Source organism: Pseudorca crassidens, chromosome 9 (assembly GCF_039906515.1).
Source record: "Pseudorca crassidens isolate mPseCra1 chromosome 9, mPseCra1.hap1, whole genome shotgun sequence".
Taxonomy (NCBI): domain Eukaryota; kingdom Metazoa; phylum Chordata; class Mammalia; order Artiodactyla; family Delphinidae; genus Pseudorca; species Pseudorca crassidens.
The window spans coordinates 47,414,782-47,437,658 of record NC_090304.1 but is presented as its reverse complement, the minus strand read 5'-3'; the positions used below and the strand labels follow the sequence as shown (position 1 = coordinate 47,437,658).

Sequence of the window (22,877 nt, the reverse complement as noted above, 5' to 3'; positions counted from 1 at the left end):
AGCCAATAAGCACAAAGATCTACTTCACGTGGTGCAGGTTCAGCCTATCGTGCTCCTAATCTTTGTCAACTCACTCCCTTCCGCGCCCGGCTCCTTCCTTCTCGACAAGATGGCCACACCGGCGGTACCGCCGAGCACGCCTCCCGCCACCCCAACCGAAACCCCGGCTGCGGCCTCAGACCCGGCCTCGGCTCCATCCCCAGCCTCAACCTCAGCGCCGGCTCCAGCGCCGGTTCCAGCTCCAACGCCGGCTCCAGCCTCATCCTCAGACCCGGCGGCAGCAGCGGCTACGACCGCAGCTCCGGGCCAGACCCCGGCCTCAGCGCCGGCCCCAGCGCAGGCCCCGGCACAGTCGCTGCCTGGCCCGGCTCTCCCAGGCCCCTTCCCTGGCGGCCGCGTGGTCCGGCTGCACCCGGTCATTTTGGCCTCCATCGTGGACAGCTACGAGCGACGCAACGAGGGCGCTGCCCGAGTCATCGGGACCCTGCTGGGTGAGTGGTCAGAGAAAATTGACGTTCTCTTCTACTTCCCACCTCTCGTTTATCTTGTTCCCCTCACTTCCCACCCCCATTGTAGTTATTTATTGAATAAATAGTGTGTGCCAAGTGACTTACTTTTTATCTTTAATCTTCCCAGTAGCATTTCACGTCAAGTATAACTAGTTCCAGTCTACGAAAAATGAATTCAAACTCTGACTAGGACGTCAAAAACCTTTGACTCCCTAAGCCCAGTGACCACGTTTTCCCCCCTTATCTACTGGTAAATGTCTTTATTTTCCAGGTGTTAAAAGAGAAGTTTTTCCTAACCACTTGGCATTGGAGTGGGGACACCTGTAAAAAGATATCCCTCTCACCAAGTAGACCGGTTTGGCAGGAACCCATTTAAGGTTTCAATAATCTGCTTTCCTAAACGTCTAAGCCTGAGCCTCTGTTCCTCAGTCTCCCTAATATTAATCCCCAGTGAGATATGGACCCCGTTCCCCCAGTGCAGTCTCTGATTCTCCATTTGGACACAGACAGTTGTATTATCTATTATTTGTATTAACGTGCACATGGAGGAATAACCTTTTCCCTGCCCATGTTCCAAATTTAGGAAATTGATATTTCATGTTACAGTAAAATTGAGAAGCCGTAAAGAGGGATTTCTGACAATATATCCCTTTCTCTGGGGACTGCTGGTCCCATCAGATTAATTTGCACTCCATCTTGGTCACAGAATTTGGACACTTGTGAATCCAATTTCGTCGCATGTATCGTTTCTTTTTCTTACCCTTGAACGTGTAATAGTTTCCATCGTAGAAGACAATTGGTGTATTGCGAAGAGGATGATAGTTGTCGGCAGACTCCAGCACGTTATTAGCTAAGTCTGTTTCCTTCAGGGCCTACTTTAGATTTAGTCTGTGAGCACTAAATTATCACAGAAGGCGTCTAACTGTGCTGGCACAGACTAGGTACAAAACAGCTGTTGGTTGCCATCTTCCACCACATCAGGCACCCTCCTGACACGGACACACGTTGTCCCCCTCTTTATCTTCGAGAGTGTAGCATTTTACAGAAACCTCAGTTGGTCCACTGTCTTTCAGGCATTGCCATAGTTGGCTCAGATCAAGCCTTTGTATTCTCTTTGCCTGTTCTCCCTTATTTTATCCTTTAAGTTTCACTCGTCTTCCAGGTTCCCAGGAAGAGTTTTCACTCTCAGTCCTTCATCCCATATCCCCACCCTCACGCCTATTCTTAACCTTCCAAAGCATGCCATCATTCTGTGACTGCCCTGCTTTGAGCTTCTGTAGTAAATGGTGCTTGCGTCACTGACTTGGCACTCGATAAATACTAGCTTGCTCTTTCAGCTGCACTGTCAAATTTTCCAAACTCACTAGAGCTGTTTAACGAAATAAACAATTTTCCACCCTAGGTTTGTGCTAAGTGCCCCCCAATATTAGTGACCCTAGTTTGAACAACTGTAATCTAGATTTTTCAGATCCTCTTTCAGAATGGAGTCATGGTACAAGGCTAGGTGTTACAGAGGCACTGCTTACTGAAGAATGAAGCATAGATTCTGCTTGCTAGGAACTTAGACATTTTCAGTTAGAAATCAATTCACGAGACATATTCCATTTGGTTAAATGAAATCAGTGGTGCCTTTTATGTACCATAAAACTATTAGGTACTTAGAATTCAAAGTTTGATCAAACAAGCTCTACTCTTAACCTTAAATTCAAGATGAAGATATACTCTTATAGGCAAATAATTAGAATATAATGTGATAAATGCTCTAGTAGAAGGGTGTTATGGTGGCATGCAAATATAGAAGACTTAACTATTTCAGATGCTTGAAGTGGTCAAGTCTGCTGACAAGAGGTCAAATAGGATAAAGAGTATGTATCCACACTCCTGTATATAAAATGAAGAACAAGGGCTTGCTGTATAGCACAGGGAACTGTACTCAATATCTTTTTTTTAAATTTATTTACTTATTTATTTGTTTATTTATGGCTGCATCGGGTCTTCGTTGCTGCGCGTGTGCTTTCTCTAGTTGTGGCGAGCGGGGGCTACTCTTCGTTGCGGTGTGTGGGCTTCTCATTGCAGTGGCTTCTCTTGTTACGGAGCATCGGCTCTAGACGCGAGGGCTTCAGTAGCTGTGTCTCTTGGGCTCTAGAGCGCAGGCTCACTAGTTGTGGCACACGGGCTTAGTTGCTCTGCAGCATGTGGGATCTTCCTGGACCAGGGCTCGAACCCATGTCCCCTGCATTGGCAGGCAGATTCTTAACCACTGTGCCAGCAGGGAAGTCCTCAATATCTTGTAATAACAAAATGGAAAAGGATCTGAAAAAGAATGTGTGTGTGTGTGTGTATACATACATAACTGAATCACTTTTCTGTACACATGTAACATTGTAAATCAACTACTTCAATTAAGAAAAAGAAGTATGTATCCATTTGGTTTGGGGGCATAGTTTCAGCTAAGGGGGCAGAAACCATAGTGAAGTGGAATTAAACAGACGCTGATGGGTATAGGCAACATTGTGGTCTGTGGTGGAGAGGGAAGCACTTGAAGCCTGGGTGGGCAGTGCCAGTAGATGAGAAAAAAAATGGAGAGGTCAAGGGACCAGCAGTCTTAGTGAGGACAAGAAACAAATGTAGCTGGAGTAAAAGTATCATCAGAACTAGAAGAAGAAAAGTTTGTGGTATGATGTTTAAGGTTCACAGGGAGAAGGTTTCTGGTTGATGGTAGGGTTAAGGTTATGACTGTGGGACCATGGCTGAAGGGAGGTACAGGGGAAGCTCCCTAAGATTGAGCTCTCAGGATAGGCTGCTGTATGAGTGGTCTCTGTAGACGTGATTAGAATCTTCCAGGGAGCTCTGCAGATGAAATTATATTAAGGAGAAAGTCTGGAGGCTGAAAAATGAAGGTCACAGAGTGAAGATCTGGAGTAGGGCTGGTAGCAGGAAGTGACGGACAGGCAAAAGGAGACCTTGCGAAGTAAGAACAGACCCTGTTTGCTGATAGTTAAAGAAGAGAGTTGGAGATTGCTCCAGAGCTTCATTTCTCTGGAAAATCCTGGTTCCATTGGTGCTCATGGCTGAACTTGGAGCTTATGAGCCCAGTTTGGGTTTTTGTTTCCCTGACTTTGAGGAGACCTCTTGAAAGCATTTGGGACAGCTGGGAGCCCAAGGTTTTATAACACATGGACAATACTCTCTCACAGGAACCGTGGACAAGCACTCAGTGGAAGTCACCAACTGCTTTTCAGTGCCGCACAATGAGTCAGAAGATGAGGTGAGTGGGACTTCGAGACCCCCGTGCGGTCTGTAGCTACTCATTGGCTGGACTCTGTGAGGCCCTTCCTGCGCCACAGTGTGTTGTGCTCATAACTGGAGCTGCAGTTAAAGAGCTTCGTTCCATTTGTACACATTTCCCGGGCCTCTTCTGTCTGTTGGGAGTGGCCTCTTGTCCTGTTTATCCATTTGCTGTGGACTCTTGGCTTCTTAGCTTCCGTTCCTGCCTTCCTTCTCAGGTGGCTGTTGACATGGAATTTGCTAAGAACATGTATGAATTGCACAAGAAAGTCTCTCCAAATGAGCTCATCCTGGGCTGGTAAGTTGGGACGAGGGGATGGAAAGTCTCGGTGGTTGAGTGCCAACATCTTTTGTCACCTGACTAGGTATCGTACACCCTCTTTTGGAGACAGAGTATTGAAAGTGTATTATCTCAAGGAGCTATGAGTTCGGTGTGTTTTGCTGGCGGTTCTGGTCCTGTGAGGCCAAGAATACTTATTTTGGACTGCAGCTTTTACTGAGCAAGTCTTTTTTGCCTAGCTGGTGACTTAGAATTTTCAAGAGCTCTAAGGCAGCCCTTATTTGATTTGATACAATTTTCAGTGTGTGTATTTTTTTGGCATGTGTTGTCCCTGGGGGTATAACTACACCCCGACTAGGGGTGTTGGGTACCTAGAGACACGCATGCCACCATCCTGTTTGGTATTGATGTCGCACGTAGACATGAGTCCACAACTGTGTTCCATTTCCAGGTATGCTACGGGCCATGACATCACAGAGCACTCCGTGCTGATCCATGAGTACTACAGCCGGGAAGCCCCCAACCCCATTCACCTCACAGTGGACACGAGTCTGCAGAACGGCCGCATGAGCATTAAGGCCTACGTCAGGTGACCGGAGTCTTGGGCAACAAGGGCATGAAAAGCTACCTCGTTCATACTGTGCCTGGGTGCCACCCCCGCCTCCACCCCCCGCAGGTGTCATCCTTCAGTGTGCAGCTCGCTGCCTAAGGAAGCCCCTTCCTCACTTTTCAGGAGTTATCACTGGAGAGGTTTTATTCCGAAACAAAGTCTGTCCCTGAAATTTCCACTCACTGATCCTTGCCTACCCAGATTCCTGCTCATTGCTCATAACCAACTTCAAAGGGCAGCCCTTTAGGTATTTGAGCAAGCTCATTTTTCCTGTCATCTTTTCTAGAAGTTAACTGTTACACAACTCCTATAGCCGATCCTCACACAGTGTTCTGGCCATGATTTCTTCTCCACATTCACTGATTTTCTGAGTTGCCCTTCAGTTTGTCGTTATCACTAAAACTGTGCATAGGACACAGGGCGGTACAGATTAAAGAATGGCTGTCCTTGTTTTGAACATGTCTATTAACTGGGGATAGAGTACAGTTTGGATGACAGTAACATTACCCTGTTGGCACATTAAGCAGCTAGAATGCTGGTTGATGGGAGATATTGGGAAAGGCTCTAGAGGCATGCCGAAGAAGGGGCGGCTGTAGGCGTTGGAAGGATTTTATTTTCTGCTTAGAATGAAGCCCTTTGTTAGCACATCTCTTACTTTAACTTTGTGCCATTTATGTGTGTGACACTGAAGTGACCAGTTACCTATTATGTGGTAGGACAAAGATGGTGGATGTCAAGTCCTCATGGGCCAGTTGGTGTACCACGAACCTCTAGCTGTTGCCTGATTCCTTAGCCTTTCCAGGTATTTCAGACTCCTCAAGATGCAGTGAAAGTATAGTTGACGCAGTAAAGGCAGTCACCTTTGCTAAGATTACTTACAGCACCCAGTCTGACCTTGATGGGCCAGAGTCGACTTTTTTTTTTTCAGTACTGATGAGGAGCTCGGTCCCAGAGAAGACCTGTCCTGTCACTTCTTTCTGTGAGGAAGGATGTCTAGGCAACTAGTTCCACAGGGAAATCCAGTGTCCTGTCCTCAACACTGAGATTTCAGTGTGTGAAGTAACTCTCTATAAAGGGTCCAGGCCCGGTCCAGAAGCTGAGTCCCTCCTCTCAGGCCAAGGGTTTGGTGTGTGGAATGAGCTAAGGGAAGAAAGTGACTTGTTCCCTTTAGCGCTCTGGGCTTCAAGTGGCCCAGCTCTCTTCTTTCAGAGCCGTGGAAGCCATACTCTTGGTATGACTGCTTTCCCAGCCTGAACTAGACAGGAAACCCCCTCCCAAGTCCATCTGTTAACCTTGGCTTTTCTCTCCCCAGCACTTTAATGGGTGTTCCTGGGAGGACCATGGGGGTGATGTTCACCCCTCTGACAGTGAAATACGCATATTATGACACTGAACGCATTGGAGGTGAGTGACTTGCCCATACCCGCTTTGTAGGTCTTGGGCATTTTTCAGGGGAGGGGGTTTCTGTTCTGTAACAAGGATGGAGGGCCTTGGGTGTGTTAAGAGGAACGGTTGATGTAAGGTTTGTGACGACTAGAAGTCATTCTTCTGTAGAAATGGGACTCAAGGAATTATTTGTGAAGTTGTTAGAGGTGGGAAGTCATCAGCACCAGAGGCTACACGGCCATTCATACGAGACCAGAACCAGTGATTAGCGTACTGGATGTCGGAGTTGAACTCTCTCCAGAGAAAGAAAAGCTAGTAAGGGCAGGGCAGGGGGGTTTGGGGAAGCTGACTCAGTCCAAAGGGAGGTGGTTAGAGATCTCTTTCCTGATGGGATGACTGAATTCTCTGTGTCACTTCTACCCCCAACCCACTCCCACAGTTGACCTGATCATGAAGACCTGTTTTAGCCCCAACCGGGTAATCGGCCTCTCCAGTGACTTGCAGCAAGTGGGAGGGGCATCGGCCCGCATCCAGGATGCCCTCAGCACAGTGTTGCAGTATGCGGAGGACGTGCTGGTGAGCAGCGGAGGGAAAAGGAAGGAGGAGGGCATGATCTCCACTCTGAGATGGCTGGGGATGTGCTGGTGAAGTGACGGTCTCGGTGGTGGAATTAACTGTTCCTCGTTGACTCTTTGGTGCTCAGTCTGGAAAGGTGTCAGCTGACAATACCGTGGGCCGCTTCTTGATGAGTCTGGTTAACCAAGTACCCAAAATAGTTCCTGAGGACTTCGAGACCATGCTCAACAGCAACATCAACGTGAGTGCCATCCCTGGGCTTCTGGGAGCCTGTGCCTTCCCCCACCTCAGCCGTACACCTGTGGAGGGGGTTGGGAAAGGTGACCTGGAAGGGGTAGAGGAGTCCAGGCTCGGGGGAAGAGCACAGGTGCTCGGAGATGCCCCTCCTGCTGTTTCCTTGCTTCCTGTGGCTCGGGTGTATCAGTGGAGATGAGAAAGTGTTCTCGGGCATTTCCTTCCTGCCTTCCACCTTCCACTCTTGCTCAGCCTCTCCCAGCTCTCGTTTCCCAGGACTGTCCTCACCCAGTGTCCATCGTACAGCTGGCCAAGACCAGCCTCTCTGCTCACTCCTTACCCAGCCCCTCACTCATCCTGATTCCTTCTCTTCCAGGACCTGCTGATGGTGACGTACCTGGCCAATCTCACGCAGTCACAGATCGCCCTCAATGAGAAACTTGTGAACCTGTGAATGGTCCGCAAGCAGCCCTCTACCAGGCTGGGCCCCAGCCAACCCTGGGACTCAGAATGGAGTGAAGGAGAAATGGTTTCTTTGTGGTTTGAGTCACACTGAGTCAGTCAACTGCTTGTGACTGTAAATAAACATAGCCTACCTTTTGTAAATGAATTCCATATTATGTGAGTTTACCTCTGGGTGGAAGGGAGAAGACAGTTCTGGAGCTCACACGGAAACCAGGAAGTGAGTACCCCGGTGGAAGTTGGTTGTGTGTGTGGCCTCACTCGTCTTCAGTAGTCGCACCCACAGCCCGAGCTGCTTCAGCTGCTTCTGACCTGAGACCAGATAGCCTTCTCAGCAACCTGCTGGTACAGGGGCACTTGCTCCCCACTCTTTTGCCTACGTTCAGAGCAAACTATCTCCCCCCAAAATGATTTTTACCACTTTTCTTCCATAGCATCTTAAATGGATGGCAGTATAAAGAGTTGCTTTGTGCCGTTTGAAGTACCTGGAGGTGTGCTAGTGAAGGGAGAGGGGTGGGAGAGAAGGGAAGGAGTGGATACAGACCTCTGCCCTGAGACCCATGCGTGTGCGCTGGTGGAAAGACAGCCTTCTCTGTGGTGAGGATAACTGTGCTTTACCAAATTTTTTCCTTTGATTTTCAACCTGGAAAGGTGTCCACTGACAGTACTGTGAACCATTTCTTGATGGGTCATGTGGTTTCCACAGGAACTGAAGATGAGAATCCATGGAGGGAGAATCATTGAGAGACTTGGGTACTTAACCTGAACTGAAAAAGTAAAGGGTGTGGTCAGTGTTTTAAAGCGCCTGAATCATAGGACAGAGCTGTTTGCCGTGTGGTCCAGGGAGGTAGGATTAAGATCTGTAGGTTGTTTCCCTCCATTTTGGTAGGGGAAACAGAAAAGTGAATAATCAGTTGAAAAACAGAAAGTCAGTGCTGGGTCTAACATTTTTTGAGCTCTTCCTATGTTTGGGGGCAGTTTTAATTATCTTTATATTGCAAAAGGAGCTAGGGTTCAGAGGAGTTGAGTACGTTGCTTGAGGCGACACAATTAGTAAGTGATGAAACAGGATATGAATCCAGGTCTGGATTTTTTTTCACGTGCCACCCTCTGCTTCACAGTTTAGCGGCCCGATGAAATTAATAAAGCAAAAATGCAACATAACAGGAATATATAAGGGTGGACCAGCTCTGTCAGAGAGCGTCTACCTAGGACGTGATATCCGAGCTGGTGTTTTTTGTTTTTAAACCAGGAAATGGTGATCGGCACAGAGGAAGTAGATGTTAAAAAGCTTAACCTGTTCAGAATCCAAGGAGACGTATGCAGGAGCCAGACCGTAAGGCTGTCAGCCTGCGGAGGTTGGATTTTTATCCTGGAAGTCGTGGGGGAAAGCCCTCGTATAGAGGAAGGAGGGAAAGGGAGAAAAACAGAAGGCGGGGAGACAGAGAGTCGCCGTGATTGTTGAGAGGTGATGAGCGCCCAGACTAAGGCAGGGGCAGTGGGGATGGTGACGGAGACTTGGATTCAGGGGGACTTGGAGTCTGGTTGACACCTGGATGGTGAGGGATGGGACGAGTCTAGGATGTTGCCTGGTTTCTGATAAAGGTGATTGAGAGGGTAGTGGTGTATGGAAACCCTGGCTACTCAAGAGTGGTGGGAGCTGAGGATGCAGAGAGGTGTGTCCAGAGTTAAGGTTACAGGGGTCGTTTACCAAATGAAGTTTTTAATGCAAATAAATAATTGTGACTTATTTGGTAAACTGTGGGACCGCACCAGATCTTTTGAGGAAAGGCTGAAGAATTCAAGTTACCTGTTTGCTTATGTTAATATTTAACCAAATGCTAACCAGTGTGCTAAGCAAAAGGTCCTGGTGCCTGCTTAGAATCTATGGGAGGGACAGACAAGTAAAGAGACCATCACCTTGGGAATCACAAGGTAGGTCATGGAAAGCTTCCAGTTAGGGAATGAAATCTAAGCTGGACTTGAAGAATGAAAAAGAGACCGAAAAAGAAGAGAGAGGAAAATAAGGCATTCTATGCACAGAAAATAGGGTGTGCAAAGGCTCAGTGTCACCAGTGTCACTTCATCGTTGCCCACTCCTGTCTGTGGAGGTGTTCATAAGTCAGAGACGCTCCTCTGTGCCTAAAAGGATGCTGGCTTTTCCCCCCAGCCTTTGCTTATATGTGCACAAGTTTGTCTTTCCTGTGAAATGTGTGTTCACACGTTCTCTTTGTATGTGGTTGTGCCTGTGCTGAGAACACTGCAGGGTGTGTCTGGGCATGACATCTGGTAACTAACTGGTCCCCCCTCCTCTGACACCTCTCCCCACAACCGTTCCATACCCCAGGGTTCTGGCCTGGGTCCTCTGCCTGGAGGAGCTCAGGGAAGCCTGGGACTGATAAAGATGCCCAGGCTCCAGCTCCGGCCCCAATTCAGAACTGGTTTCCTGATTCCAGACTAGTTAAATGAACACCGTATCTCTCACCTGGATGTCTCAGAAGCATCTTAAATTCCGCACTTTTCATATTGAATTGATTGTCTCTTCCTCACCCACAAATCACTTTCTCAGGTGATGATGCAACCATGTCCCCAGTTGTCAAAGCCAGAAACCTTGGATGAATCCTTGATTCCCCCTCCCCCCATCATGCCTCAACCAATTCACCACAACTCTGCCATCACTCTTGCCCTCTGTGATATAATAAGAAATACATATTTTCATCCACGTTCCTAGGTTCCTGGCATGCAGCTCTTAAACTCTTTGGAATTTCGTAAGTGATAAGACATACAAAGATGTCAAGAGACTCTTGTTATTCCTAACCAGCCTCTTTCAACCACACCTGAGTTTATGTTAATGACGTGATTTTTGGAAAGCTCCTAGATAACCGCAGGATGGGGGCTGGTTGCCATGTGAACCGACCATGTGATTGGCGCCCAGGGTGGGGAGAGGGGCTGAAGGTTGCATCACAGTGACCACAGGTTTAATCAATTGTGCCTGTGTGATGGGGCCTCCATTAAAAGCCCAAAAGGACAAAGTTTGGAGAGCTGGGTCGGTGAACAAGAATGTGTCCAGGAGCAAGACACGTGCCAGGAAGATAGCGTGCCCCAAACTCCACAGGGACAGTTGCTCTTGTGCCTGGGACCCTTGCAGACCTCGCCCTGTGTGCCTCTTCATCCGCTGTTCAGTCATACCCTTTAATATCCTTTGGAACAAAGCAGAAATGGTAAGTAGACTTTTCCTGAGTTCTGTGAGCTGCTCCGGCAAATTAGTTAAACCGAGGAGGGCGTTGTGGGAGCCTCGCGTTTATAGCCGGTGGATGAGAAGCACTGGTGCCAACCTGGACTTGTGACTGGAATCTTAATGGGGGGGCGGGGGTGGGGAGCAGTCTTGTGGGACTGAGTCTTTAGCCCTAGGACCTGGCGCTGTCTCCAGGTAGATGATGTCAGAACTGAGTTAGACCAGAGGACGCTCAGCTGGTATCGGCATTGCTTGGTGTGAGGAAATCAGCTGCATATCTGGTCACAGAAGTGTTTGATGTGAGTAGTCAGCGTGGAGTAGAGGAAAACAGGTTCCCTATTCCCCCTCTTCCACCCCTTCTCACAGCAGGCGCACTGCTCTTGTAAATCCGACCAGCACACGCCTCAGGTGAAGTTCAGGGGTGTCTTATTGCCAGGGTGAAGTCAGACATCTACCACAACCTGTAGGCTCATCGTGGCCTCGCCTGCCTCTCCAGCTCTGCCCCGTACACTCAGCCTGGGCTGCCTTTGCTCTGCCCTCTGCCTAGAACACAGCCCCTTTAGCTGGCTTAGTACTACTACTCCTTCAGGGTTAGTCTGGATGCTGACTCCTATTGGAAGGTGCTCCTGTACCACGATCCCACAACTTCCTCCTACTTAGCATCTGTCTCACCATTTTGGACTTGTCTATCCTCTGTAAGAACACAAGCTCTCTGAGAGCAAGGACTGTCTGTTCTTTTGGCTGTTAGATCCCAGAGCAACCCATATACAGATTAGGTTCTCAGTAAATGTATGTGATGTGAATACATGAATGGATGGCTTGTAGAATAATTAGCACGAGACACTCTGGGCATAGTAAGTTCATCAGGGGCACCGGGAGCCTTTGGAGAGGGCCTGGAGGGAAGGAGCACGCCAGACAGGTCATTTGTTTAACTCATTTATTCTGCAAATATTTAGTGTACGCCAGACCTAGTGTAGGACGCTGGGGATACAGAAGTAGATGAACTGTGCTCTCTGCCCCCTATGGGTTTCAGTCTTGGAGTGGAGACGCACAAAAATAAACAATTGTGACAAAATGGAATAATTGCTGTAAAAGAAATAGGAACAATTCTTGGGGAGGCACAGTAGAGGGCATGCTTAAATCTGCCTGCGAGCTAGAGAGGGAATTCAGGCTTGAAAGACATTGGGAATTGACTGGACACAAAACAGGAAGAGCTTTGAAGAAAGTGGGGTGAAGATCAAAATATTACTCAATTTTACAATGGCCTGTCTATAGGGAGTTGTGTTTCCAAGGATGCAGCAGCCTAGAGGTAAAAATTGAGTTGTGATAACAGCCACGACAGAGTTTCTGTTGCCCTGCCTTCTCTGTGGGGTCACCTGCTTCCTCAGATCCTCCCCAGAAGTCGTCTGGCGTGTCTCACAAGTTCTCTGAACCTTGGGTTGATTATGTATTTTGAAATTTCAACTAAATTTCATAAAATAATTTTTTAAATAAACAGTATAAAGTACTCATTATCCATGCCATTAAGCCTTCAAAACCCTTATTTTGAATAGTTTCATAAATTTCTATTACATGGACAAGCTCTAAACAATTTTTTAGTGTTGGACTTGTGGGTTGTTTCCGGTCTTGTGCTAACATCATTTCATGGTGAACAGCTGCGTGCAGACATGAATGTCTGGCTTTCCATTTCTTTGGGATGATCTGTGTCCCCTACTTTGTGCACACATTGTCACCTGGGAAGCCCACACAGTGCCATCCAACCTCTGCATGTGAAGGACACCTTTGTGAGAGTAAATCCCAGCTTCCTCTTGCCCTCTCTCCACTGTGGAGGGAGGGAGTGGGAAGCTGAGGGGACCAGAGACAATATGATCCCCCTCTGCCCTCCATGGGTCCATAATCACCATAAAACTCTCCTCCATCAGCCCAAACCAGAGTCCCAGTAAAAATGAACTCAATCAAAGTAGCCTTGGAGAGCACGGGAGAGTCTAGGGACGTGGAAATCTGGACACGGTTCCCTGTTCCTAACTCCAGCCTATCTGCTCTCTTGAGCCTGTGGGCTCCTTGGCTGCAAGAGAGGCCTTGGGCTCTGCTGGAGTCCCAAGAGAGAGAATTACTTTAGAGCTTTGTCCCTGGTGGGCCAGGAGAGTGCTGGGAGGCCGATACGGAGAGGTCTCTGGCAAGACCAGGAAGCTCTGGATCCCGTGAAGAACATGGCCCACAGCCACTGGTGGACTCTTGAAGGCAGCAGGTGTGGGGTCTTAACTGGATTCTTGCTCTGGTCAAGAAGGATGGAACAGGTAAACTGAGCCGTCCTACCCCCTGAGGCAGGGAGTCTGAGGCAAGGGCTTCAGCAGGGGATTGGCGTCTTGCTTGTTTCTGCTCAGCTCGTTCTAGGCAGAGAGACCCTTTCACCTTCCAGCACCCACAGAATTTCCAGCAATGGCCAGGCTCTACTCCACAGCAGGTCTCACTCAGGCCTCCTTGAAGAATCAAGGAGCCCTTTCTTACTGCAAGTTTGCTTGGCACAGCGTATGACTGTGACGTCAGGTTCCAAGCATAGATGAAATTAGCATTTCTCCCACGTGCTAGCCATGGTCAGCATTTCCAGGAACGTTCAAACAGGGCCCAACTGCTGGAACTGAGTTGCTCTTACACTTACTGTAATGTCTAGGAATACATGCACTTTCAGTAGTGCAAGCTCTAACAGGGTTAGCGAAATTTCAGATGTCCCCCTTTTCCCCAGTGACGTCTCCCAGAAGGGAAAACAGTTGCGTTTGGTGATGATCTAGGCTGTGATTAAGTCCGTTTGTTCCATGGTGGTCTGTCTGATCCTTCCTGGTCTATCTTCTACCTTATTCGGGTTGCCAGTCCTGTGTTTATGTCTTTGTCTCATGATGATGGCCATCAGTCTTATAATGGTCTCCATGTCCCACTATGTTGGTCCCTCTGCCACTTTGTTCCCTGAGAGCACTGCTCTCTGTCTGAGGCTTTCTGAGTCATGGCCACCAGAGGGCGCCCTTGTGCTACTTAAAGTCTGTTGGTTGCCAGTTTACATTCCTTTTTCTGAGTAGTTTTCCAAGGGCCTGGTAAGGAAAAAGCAACTTCTGCTTTGGAGAGGCTAGATGGGTACACGGTAAGTGACCAAAGCTGCTGGAGATTCTTCTCTTGGTCACCTTTGAGCCATAGGGTGATGACACCCAAGTATCTTACTCTATGCCCACCCCAATATCACTCCAAATAAGCATACTTCTTTTCAAAACATGGTTTGGAAACACAGTTTTAAGTAAATCTTCTAGGGCCCACTCTCCCTCCAATCAGATTGTAATCTACAAGCCCCTCTATACAAAAGTCCTGGAGCTTCCACTTTCCAGGAGAAACCCGGGCCCTGACCACCAAAATGAAGTTTCTGGGGCTCTCCAGCCAGGGAAGGAGTGGTACCAAAGCTCATATATAGTCCTGGGCACCCTATGAAAGAGCCTGGCCTCTCTGTATGTTACTAGAGTTTTGGGCAGGTGAGTGAGGGACCCTCACCAAACTCTGGAGCTTGGAAGAAAGAGAATGGTACAAGGCAGGATCACGTCCCAACAGTCCCAGGTAAGACTACTTGGCTGATTGGGGTGCAAGAGATGGATCGAGGTAAGGGTTAGCTGAGAAACCCCAAAATGCAGCTGGAGAGGGGACATACATAGTGTGGGTCCCCTGAAAGTAAAGCATGTGACGAGGACTCGTGGGGAAGGTAGTTGTTGGGGAAGGCAATCTGTATTAGATTCCTAGGGTTGTCATAAAAAAGTACCACAAACTTGGTGTCTCATGACCACAGAAACTTACTCTCTCACAGTTCTGGAGGCTGGAAGTCTGAAATCAAGGGGTTTGTGGGCCGTGCTCTCTCTGAAGCCTCTGGAGGAGGACCCTTCCTTGCCTTTCCCAGCTTCTGGTAGCCCCAGCTGTTCCTTGGTTGGCAGCTGCAGCACTTCAGTCTCTGCCCCTGGTGTCATCTGGCATTCTCCTCGTGGTCTGTTTCCAGACATCCCTCTTGTAAGGACACCAGTCATATTGGATTAGGGCTCGCCCTATTGACCTCATCTTAATTTGTTTACATCTTCAGAATCCTATTGCCAAATAAGGTCACGTTTCCAGATACCAGGGCTTAGGATTTCAACATATCTTTTGGGAGGGACACAACCAGCCCATAATATGCTCCAAGAAGCAGAAGTGAATGGAGACAAGGAAGGGAGGAAAGCCTGCCATACAATCTATGGTATTAAGCTGGTCGTTTCCATTCCACTGAGAATCTTCTCTAAGGAGCTGTGTAAAGCACCCCTGAGAATTCTCCCGCTGAAAGACTTGAAGGCTGGGACATTTAACCAGTTCTCCCGTTGGTTGAAGAATTTCTTAGGAGGTTAACTTCCTCATGCTTACAGGCTGCATCTACAGGTCGGCTGAGCGTACTTCGCTAGCTGATAAGGAGAGCTTGCAGTGGGCTGTGAACGCTGTGCGAGGAGCTGTCCACCACAGCTGTGCTGAAGTCGGGGAGGTTATGGGCTATGGCACAGGGAACAAAAAGTGTCTGTGAAGGTACACCCTTTGTATCACTCAGATCTGCTCATGACCCACAATAAGTCCACTCTGTCATTGACTCTTAAAGGCAGTGGTCAGTTGCAAGCTGTGTTTAAAAAAAAAGAAAAAAACTTTCAACAGGAGAGTCAGTGGAATATAATTCCCCTGCTGTGGTTGCTCCTAAGCCACTATTAATATTCATCATCTCCTTCCCAAAACCCGGCAGCCAGTACTGGTCTGGATTGCGTGTCCTGAGGGTCTGAACCCTTGGCTTCTTTGCCGTCATCAGGCTTTGTTGGCTGTGATTGCCTAGTCACTGTCATCACCAGGCCTGAAAGCACCAAGAGCCACTCCAGCACCCAGGTGTCAGGTGAATCCTGCCTGACCCCATTATGCAGAGTATCCTTATCTCTTCTGGACAGTCAGGGATGATTGCTCTCTCCAATATGACAACTCTCTTTTTGCCTCATGGCCCACTGGCACGAGGAGCCCAAAATGGAAAGCTTCCCATGTTAACCAGTGGAAGATGTCCCCCACAGGGTCAGGTCCTCTAATATAACAGAGCCAGTCGCAGACATGGCAAACAGTTTCTGCAGGGAGGTCCCCGGGGTGATGATGAAAGGGGTCAGTTCCACTTCACCCCTTGGCTTCTTGGCCCTGTGTATTCTAACTACCGGGGACATAGCGCTGTGTATCGGCTGATAGTTTAATGCATATACTGCACCCTGGAGGACAGTGTCCTAATCCACAGGGTGTCATCCTAAAGCTGGCTCCCTGGCTGACCCTTTAAGAGGGCATTCCCACTTTCTACCCTCTGCTTCCGGGTAACGAAGTATATGGTAAGACCCCTTGTTTTACAGAACCGTTGTCACAGTGCTTTACCATGATACACACTCTTCAGCTGAGATTTCACTCTACAGGATCCCAGGTTGATAATGAGACATTCTATAAGTCACTGGAGAAATGCTACAGCATGGAAGATAAATCCATATTCAGAAAAGCTTTCAGTTCCAGTAAGGAGAAGAAGTCTGATGCAATCAACTTGCCAAGTGCTGGGGTAGTCTCCTCAAGGAATGACACCATAATGAGATCCAGCCTCTGTGACGAGTGTTCAGTAGCAGCAGTAGGTATCAATAAATCAGCCTTGGTGAGAGGAATCCCTGTCATTGGGCCTATGCACAGCTTCCATCTCTGCCACCTTCCCACTCTGTTCGTGGGCCCAAGCACTTCCTTGGTTGAGGATAGAAACCAACTGGTAGCCACCAAACACGTCATTCTGTGTACCTGGTTGTTGAGGGCCTCCTCTTCAGCAGCAGTTGCTTTCTGATGAGCAGTGACTGGAGACAAAGATCTGCCCAATCTGACGCCTCTACTATTAGTCCATCCACTCGCCTTTCCCCCAGACTTCCTTCTCCAGTATTCCAATCTTCCTTCATCCAGGCCTCTGACCAACCAATTGAGTTATTCTCCACTGCTCAGAAGTCCATGTATATTCTCACCTCAGACCACGCCTCCCTACATGCAAAGTTGATGGCCAAGTGTACTGCCCACGAGGAGGGTTTCCCTCACCACCCACTCACTTTTAGCACTTGTCCCAAGTGGGTGTGCGGTATGGCTGCAATTCAGTTTTGGTTTGTACCATTGTGTCAAGCCAACCCATCCATATGCCAGGTTCAGATTTTTTCCTCCTACAGCTGTCGTGGTCGGGAACCCCCCACATGCGTGAACGTGAGCTGAGGGAGAAGGTTGGTGCAACAGGGGTATATGACATGGAGTCTAAGCCACCTTTCCGTGCAGCTTACTTGTGCCCTCTGAGCCTGACCTAAAAGTACCATTGTCATCATACAATGAAGCATCCTTTCAAGACTGGTGAACTAGCGAACATAATCACCCAGTTCATGACTAGGCCAACTTATGACTGGTGGCCCAGACTGCAGTGGGCATTTCTAGTCGTACAGTGTCTTGATGTCCCATTTTCAGGTCTTTGCAGGCTGTACTTGGGCCTGGTGGCACACCATGAGCTGCTTTTTCAAACGAGTAGCTCTGTGCTGCAGAAGGCGTGGCTTAGCTCTCAAACCTGAAAGGTCTCCTTTTGGAACTTCCCACAGACTCCATCCACACAGTGTTCCCATCTAACACAGCGGCCTCTGGCACTGTTGGACTTTCAGGTCATAGAACTCAAGAGTCAGGGCAGCTGGGACCTCAGCTTGAACCTGCTGAAGATGCCTTTCTTGCTTTTAGAACTAAAAAGAGATAGTGGGTTGTCTGGTCTCATGTAATAAATCCATTCCAACGTACCTACCTCCCCGAGCCCCCCGACACTTAGTAACTGCCAACGTAGTTCCTTTCTCAGGGTGGGTTCTCCAGAGCCAGACTCTGAAGTGAATACTTACGTACAAGTGATTTGTTAAGGAAGTGCCCTAGTGGTGTGATGGTAAATGATTAACAACGGGCTCTTTGGAAAGAAAGCCTTGATTTGTAGCGTTTGCCCATTTCCATGAACACTCCGTGGTGAATGCTCCCACCATGGCCAATTTAAAGCTACCAACAGGACCTTTCTGAACATGGAGTTGAGAAGAGATGCTAACAATTGGCTTCTGGTTCTGGTCAGCTCCAGCACGCTGCTGAGATGCCTCTGCAGGAGACAGGGAAAGGAGTGGGTGCAGGAGGACACGGAAGTAAAGCGAGAATGTGATCTCAGAGACCACAGGGAGGCCCCGGAGCACAAGTTACACCTCCGTGTTGCACCTGCCCAAGGCAAGGATGCTGCACTTTCATACCCCTGCACCTAAAAGGTGTTAGGCGAGGGCCACCCAGGGTGGAAGTAAATTCCTAGGTACCTACGGCTCTTTGCGTAGCTTCATAGTATGAAGGCAGTCCTCTGAGGAAGAGGTGCAGGAGTTGGATTTTAGAAGCAAGTGTACCTAAAAGCTGTCGGTGAAAGTGAAAGGTGGGCAGGACACACAGAGGAATAGGAAAAAGGGACCCAAAAGGATCGGAGCAAAGCACCAATGTTGTCCTCTACACACCTCACTGCAGGGCCATCACCATATCCAAGCTTTAGGGAGTGATCGCAGCAAATGTGTCAGACCAGCTCCCGTTGCCCTTGCCTGATCATTCAATCCCGAATCACAGGAGAGTGCTCCCAGGTCAGTAAATTCTCCCCACCCCAGTCCCAGCCCAGCAGCCTCAAGTTCTGCTCCCACATTTGCTCTCCATGGGCCTACAGCTGTGTATCAGACAGGGTTCAAGCAGAGGAGAACACACTCTCCAAAAGAGGACAGAGACCTTTGTCTATCTTCGAGTGATATCCCTTCTAGCTGAGTCACATGCCCCTTTTGATATCATGTAACTTAAATCCTGAAATTAGATTACTATTTACACGTCTCGTATTAGATGGTAAGGGAATGGGAGAAGTGAAGGAAAAAATCGCTTAATATATACACAAACATATTCAGATCAGGAGAGGAAGAGCTCTTTCTACCAGCAACGGAGCCTCAGCATAATTTAGGTGTTCAAGGCCCCCACCTTCATCAAAATCTGCTCACGTGTCCTCATCCCAGTTTTCAGGTCCTCCCCAACCCCAATCTCTTTAACGAGACTCTGAGTGGTTGAGAATATAGTTTGCATTATACTCTCAACTACCCAGGGGATTAGTCTCTGGATTTGGGTTTGGTTTTCAGGAATCTTGGCCCTGAAGCTACAAAAAAATAACAGTTTCTTTTTGTTGTTGTTGTTGTTTTGCGGTATGCGGGCCTCTCACTGTTGTGGAGCACAGGAGCTAGTTACCTCTGTAGCACCCAAGGTGTACTCTTGCAAGGACTCCATGAAGAGCCATGTAGAAAGGCCAACCACCAGTTCTCCATTAGCTGGGTGTTTGCCTTGGGATAACTCTCTTATACTTCCAGGCAGCACCTGTGGCTGTCCATGCACTGTGTTTCCTTCAGAGAAATTCCTGAGCCAGAAAAGCAGAAACACTGTGGCAGGTTCTTTAGGTGGGATGCTGGTAATACGCACAGGAACTCTCCACCACAGCTGTACTGAAATCAGGTGGGTCTGGGGAGGGAGCACAAGGCACCACCAGCATTTGCTGCAGAGGGCTTGACTCCAAGAGCACTTATTGTCATAGCAACCCAAGTATCACTCACATCTGGGGAGGAAGAAACCTACACAAGGCCTCAGGGAGATTTGGAAGCAAAGGCAAGGTTTGAGCTCAGGGTTCCTACGCCCAGGCCAGAAGGTACTTTCTGAAGTTCTGCAACCTAAAGCATATGTTACCAAAGGAAGAGGGTTAAGTGATACACACTTTTAACAGTAGCTGATACCACCAGTGCTGAAGAGGGCTAGGATTCTGGGGTTCTCTGCCCAGGTAAGTAGAGTTTGCTAAGGTCTTGGCCCAGAAGCCAGCACCTTCAACTGCGGTGGGACCAGGCACAGTGCCCTGCGCTGACCAAAGCTACTAGTGTGCCTCCATTGGCCACTTCTGAGCCAAGAGCGCCTGTCCTACAACCCCACCTGCCCTCCAAGGCAGTGATGCACACAGGGATCTTTGCATATCAGCGTTTCCTCAGGGGAATGCACAGGTTCCCACCTCCACTGCACTCCCCTTGGGCCCATTCCAAACATCACTGGAAATCACATTTCAGTCTGAAATTCAGTCAATGGAATCTTTTTAGCAGGAGCAGCCAATGTCATTGATGTTGCTGAGTTACAACCAACATCTAACTCAAGCTGGGACTCTTAGCCCCTTTGCAGGACATTGGGTCCTGTCAAAAACATCCATGAGTTGGGCTTCCCTGGTGGCGCAGTGGTTGAGAGTCTGCCTGCCGATGCAGGGGACACGGGTTCGTGCCCCGGTCTGGGAAGATCCCACATGCCGCGGAGCGGCTGGGCCCGTGCGCCATGGCCGCTGAGCCTGCGCGTCCGGAGCCTGTGCTCCGCAACGGGAGAGGCCACAGCAGTGAGAGGCCCGCGCACCGCACAAAAAACAAAAAACAAAAACATCCTTGAGCATATTTCGTCCCTGCCAAATGGTTTTGGACAGGACCAAATATCAAGGACCTTTTGGCGTGGACTGAAAGTCTCCATGGACATTTTGGACAGCACCAAATATGACAAAATATCAAGGACCATTTGGTGTGGACCAAATCTCTCACGGATGTCTTTGACAGGACCAAATATCTGTTAACCCGTCACCCAGCTCTGAAGGCAGTATCCAGAGAAGCCTTCTGCAAACTGTGAGAGGGGCTGTTTTAAAGGTATGATATTACTTTGTTGATGTGAGTTCTAATGGGGGCAAGTCGTCTCAATGTCCAGGGCCAATAAGGTAAACTAGTTGGCTGGTCTGAACCCAAGGGAGAGGCCAGAGGCCAGTGACCTGTGAGCCAGTCAAAGTGGAGTCCATGTCACATTCTCAGTGCCCACCCCAAGGTCTGGCAAATCAGAGCAAGTTGCCACCTTGCTTAAAATCCTTCAATGACTTCCCATCCTAGACTTCTGGTCTAGGATATAGACCAGAATCTTCGTGGCTTTCAAGGGTCTGCATCACTTGCCTCCAGACCTCTACATCAGCTGTATTTCCCTCCACCACCAACCTTGGGCCATGGATTCCAGGTCCAGTGTTACCCTTTTTTTTTTTTTTTTTTTTTGCGGTACGCGGGCCTCTCACTGTTGTGGCCTCTCCCGTTGCGGAGCACAGGCTCATGGGATCCTCCCGGACCGGGGCACGAACCCGTGTCCCCTGCATCAGCAGGCGGACTCCCAACCACTGCACCACCAGGGAAGCCCCTTTCTTTTTCTTAAACTTAACAATATTTCTTTCCACTTCAGGGCCTTTACTCACGCTGGGCTCTGTGCCCGAAATGTTCTCATCCCCAACGTTACCTAATTAACTTATGTTAATCATTCAGATCCCAGCTCAAATGTTACTTCCTCAGGAAAGCCCTTTTGCATTCCATCAGACTAGACCAATTCCCCGAATCCCACCTTCCTGCACTTACATTCTCAGAGCATTCGCTACTTTATCATAGCTTTTTAATACAATTTGTAATTATGTATTTGAATACAAATGCCATAGTAATAAAGCTCAGGTAAGAAAAATACAATTTCCTTCTCTTTTCCTCTTACAAACAGCCCTTTAATACTCATTTCTACCAATGAAAAAATTTAATCTTGCCGATTCAGGGTAGACTCAGGCTCTTGGGGAAGTTGCTCTATCTTGCTTCGGTGAATAGTCAATTCAGGATTCTCCTCCTACACAGAAAAGAGTAAACGTAGCAGGTCTGAGAAGGTGTGCTTGCACGCTTGGCCCTTGGCTAGCACCTGGGAATTCGAATTTCAGGAGGGTTCCCCCCATTTCCTGATAAGAATGGCTCACTGCCTAATCTGTTTATAAAAAATATGGTTTATGCTTTCTTTGGGGATTCCAACTTTTGGTATGTGCTAGGCAAAGGGTACCTAAGCAACCAGCCCCCAATAAAGCCCCTGGGCATTGCATTTCACAGATGTCACAACTTGTTGCTGGGGCATTTAGCCTGTCCTGTGTGACTCCACTGCGAGAGGACCCTGGGGAAGCTCATGCCTGGTTTCCTCCAGGCTTCATCCCGTGTGTCTTTTTTCTCTGCTGATTTTGTTTTGCATCTGGGCAGGAAAGGACTAACTTAGCAGGCCTGGGTTGCTCAAACCTTACACATTCCAAAGACAGGTTTGTCTTCAGGACTGGTCCTTAGCCTGGCTTCTTGGAGATAACCTCTGGCCCCTTAGAATATGCTGGCTGATAAGAGGCTTTGGGCCATGCTGCACCAGTCTGACCAGATAAGTTTATCCTAAGAAAATGATTTATGTAGTGAACTCTTTCTGCTCTGGGGAGGCAGGGAAATTGTCGTGGTAGCTGAGGTCAGTCATACAGGCGTGGCGCATCAGTATGACTTAACCCTCCATCATAAACCTTGGACACCAAGGCTTGGGTGCGATTCCCTCGTTGGCAACATTGTTGCTGGGAGAATCGCATGTGTTCTCACGTGACTCCACAGGGAGGAGTCACTGGAAGCTTGCATGTGATTTCTCTTGCTCTGCCCCAAAGCCTTTTCTCCTGGCTGATTTTAACCTGAATCCTCTATCTGTAATAGACCATAACTAGGAGAATAAGAGCTTCTCTGAGCCCTGCCAAGTCCTAGTGAATCATTGAGCCTAAGGGTGGTCTTTTGGACACTGACGTAGTATCCTTTCCCTATAATAAATGATAGCAATGAGTAACAACTGTATAATGAACCCTGTGAGTTCTCTTAGCAAGTCATCAAACCTGGGGGTGGTCTTGGGGATCCCTGTTATTCTCCATCGCCTTTCTTTCCTAAACTCCTGAGAGAGAGGGGTTTCTGTATCATCCTATCTTCTAGGGGAAGGAAGGTGTCTGATCCATGATCATCTCTGTAAGAACTAACTTGTCTCATCTGGTTCTCGTTGCCACGCCTGCCGACTTCGTTCATGTTTGCCATCCCATTGTAACCTCTCTGGTCGTCTGTCCCATGTACTCCGCATCCTCCGTACCCAAACATTTAAGCCCATTTGGGTCTACCAGCCCTGTTAGCCCTTCATTTCCCTTACAGGAAGCCCAGAACTTTCCATGGCATTTTCTGGCACCATATTAAGGAAAAGAAACTCCAGGAGGCTTCAAGACCATTAGTCTTGAATCAGCCATTGTTGATGTTCCCACCTCTGGCAATGAATGCTGGGAGCAGGGTA

General features: G+C 48.4%; 1 protein-coding gene across 1 annotated transcript; it reads left to right on the top strand.

The window, feature by feature from the left end:
• The first annotated feature begins 86 nt into the window (after nucleotides 1-86).
• On the top strand, nucleotides 87-7,493 carry EIF3F (eukaryotic translation initiation factor 3 subunit F). Its single transcript, XM_067750044.1, has 8 exons — nucleotides 87-491; nucleotides 3,707-3,777; nucleotides 4,016-4,095; nucleotides 4,529-4,666; nucleotides 6,000-6,091; nucleotides 6,513-6,649; nucleotides 6,777-6,890; nucleotides 7,260-7,493. Exons 1-8 carry the CDS (start codon nucleotides 110-112, stop codon nucleotides 7,335-7,337), a joined length of 1,092 nt encoding a protein of 363 aa, XP_067606145.1. The 5' UTR covers nucleotides 87-109; the 3' UTR covers nucleotides 7,338-7,493.
• The last annotated feature ends 15,384 nt before the right edge of the window (nucleotides 7,494-22,877 follow it).

What these genes read in the sequence shown, in the direction of transcription:
- EIF3F (XM_067750044.1), top strand. Translation starts at nt 110, where the DNA reads ATGGCCACACCGGCGGTACCGCCGAGCACGCCTCCCGCCACCCCAACC. An exon ending in AGTCATCGGGACCCTGCTGG is followed by an intron (nt 492 to 3,706) that starts GTGAGTGGTCAG and finishes ACTCTCTCACAG; the next exon opens with GAACCGTGGACAAGCACTCA. An exon ending in AGCATTAAGGCCTACGTCAG is followed by an intron (nt 4,667 to 5,999) that starts GTGACCGGAGTC and finishes TTCTCTCCCCAG; the next exon opens with CACTTTAATGGGTGTTCCTG.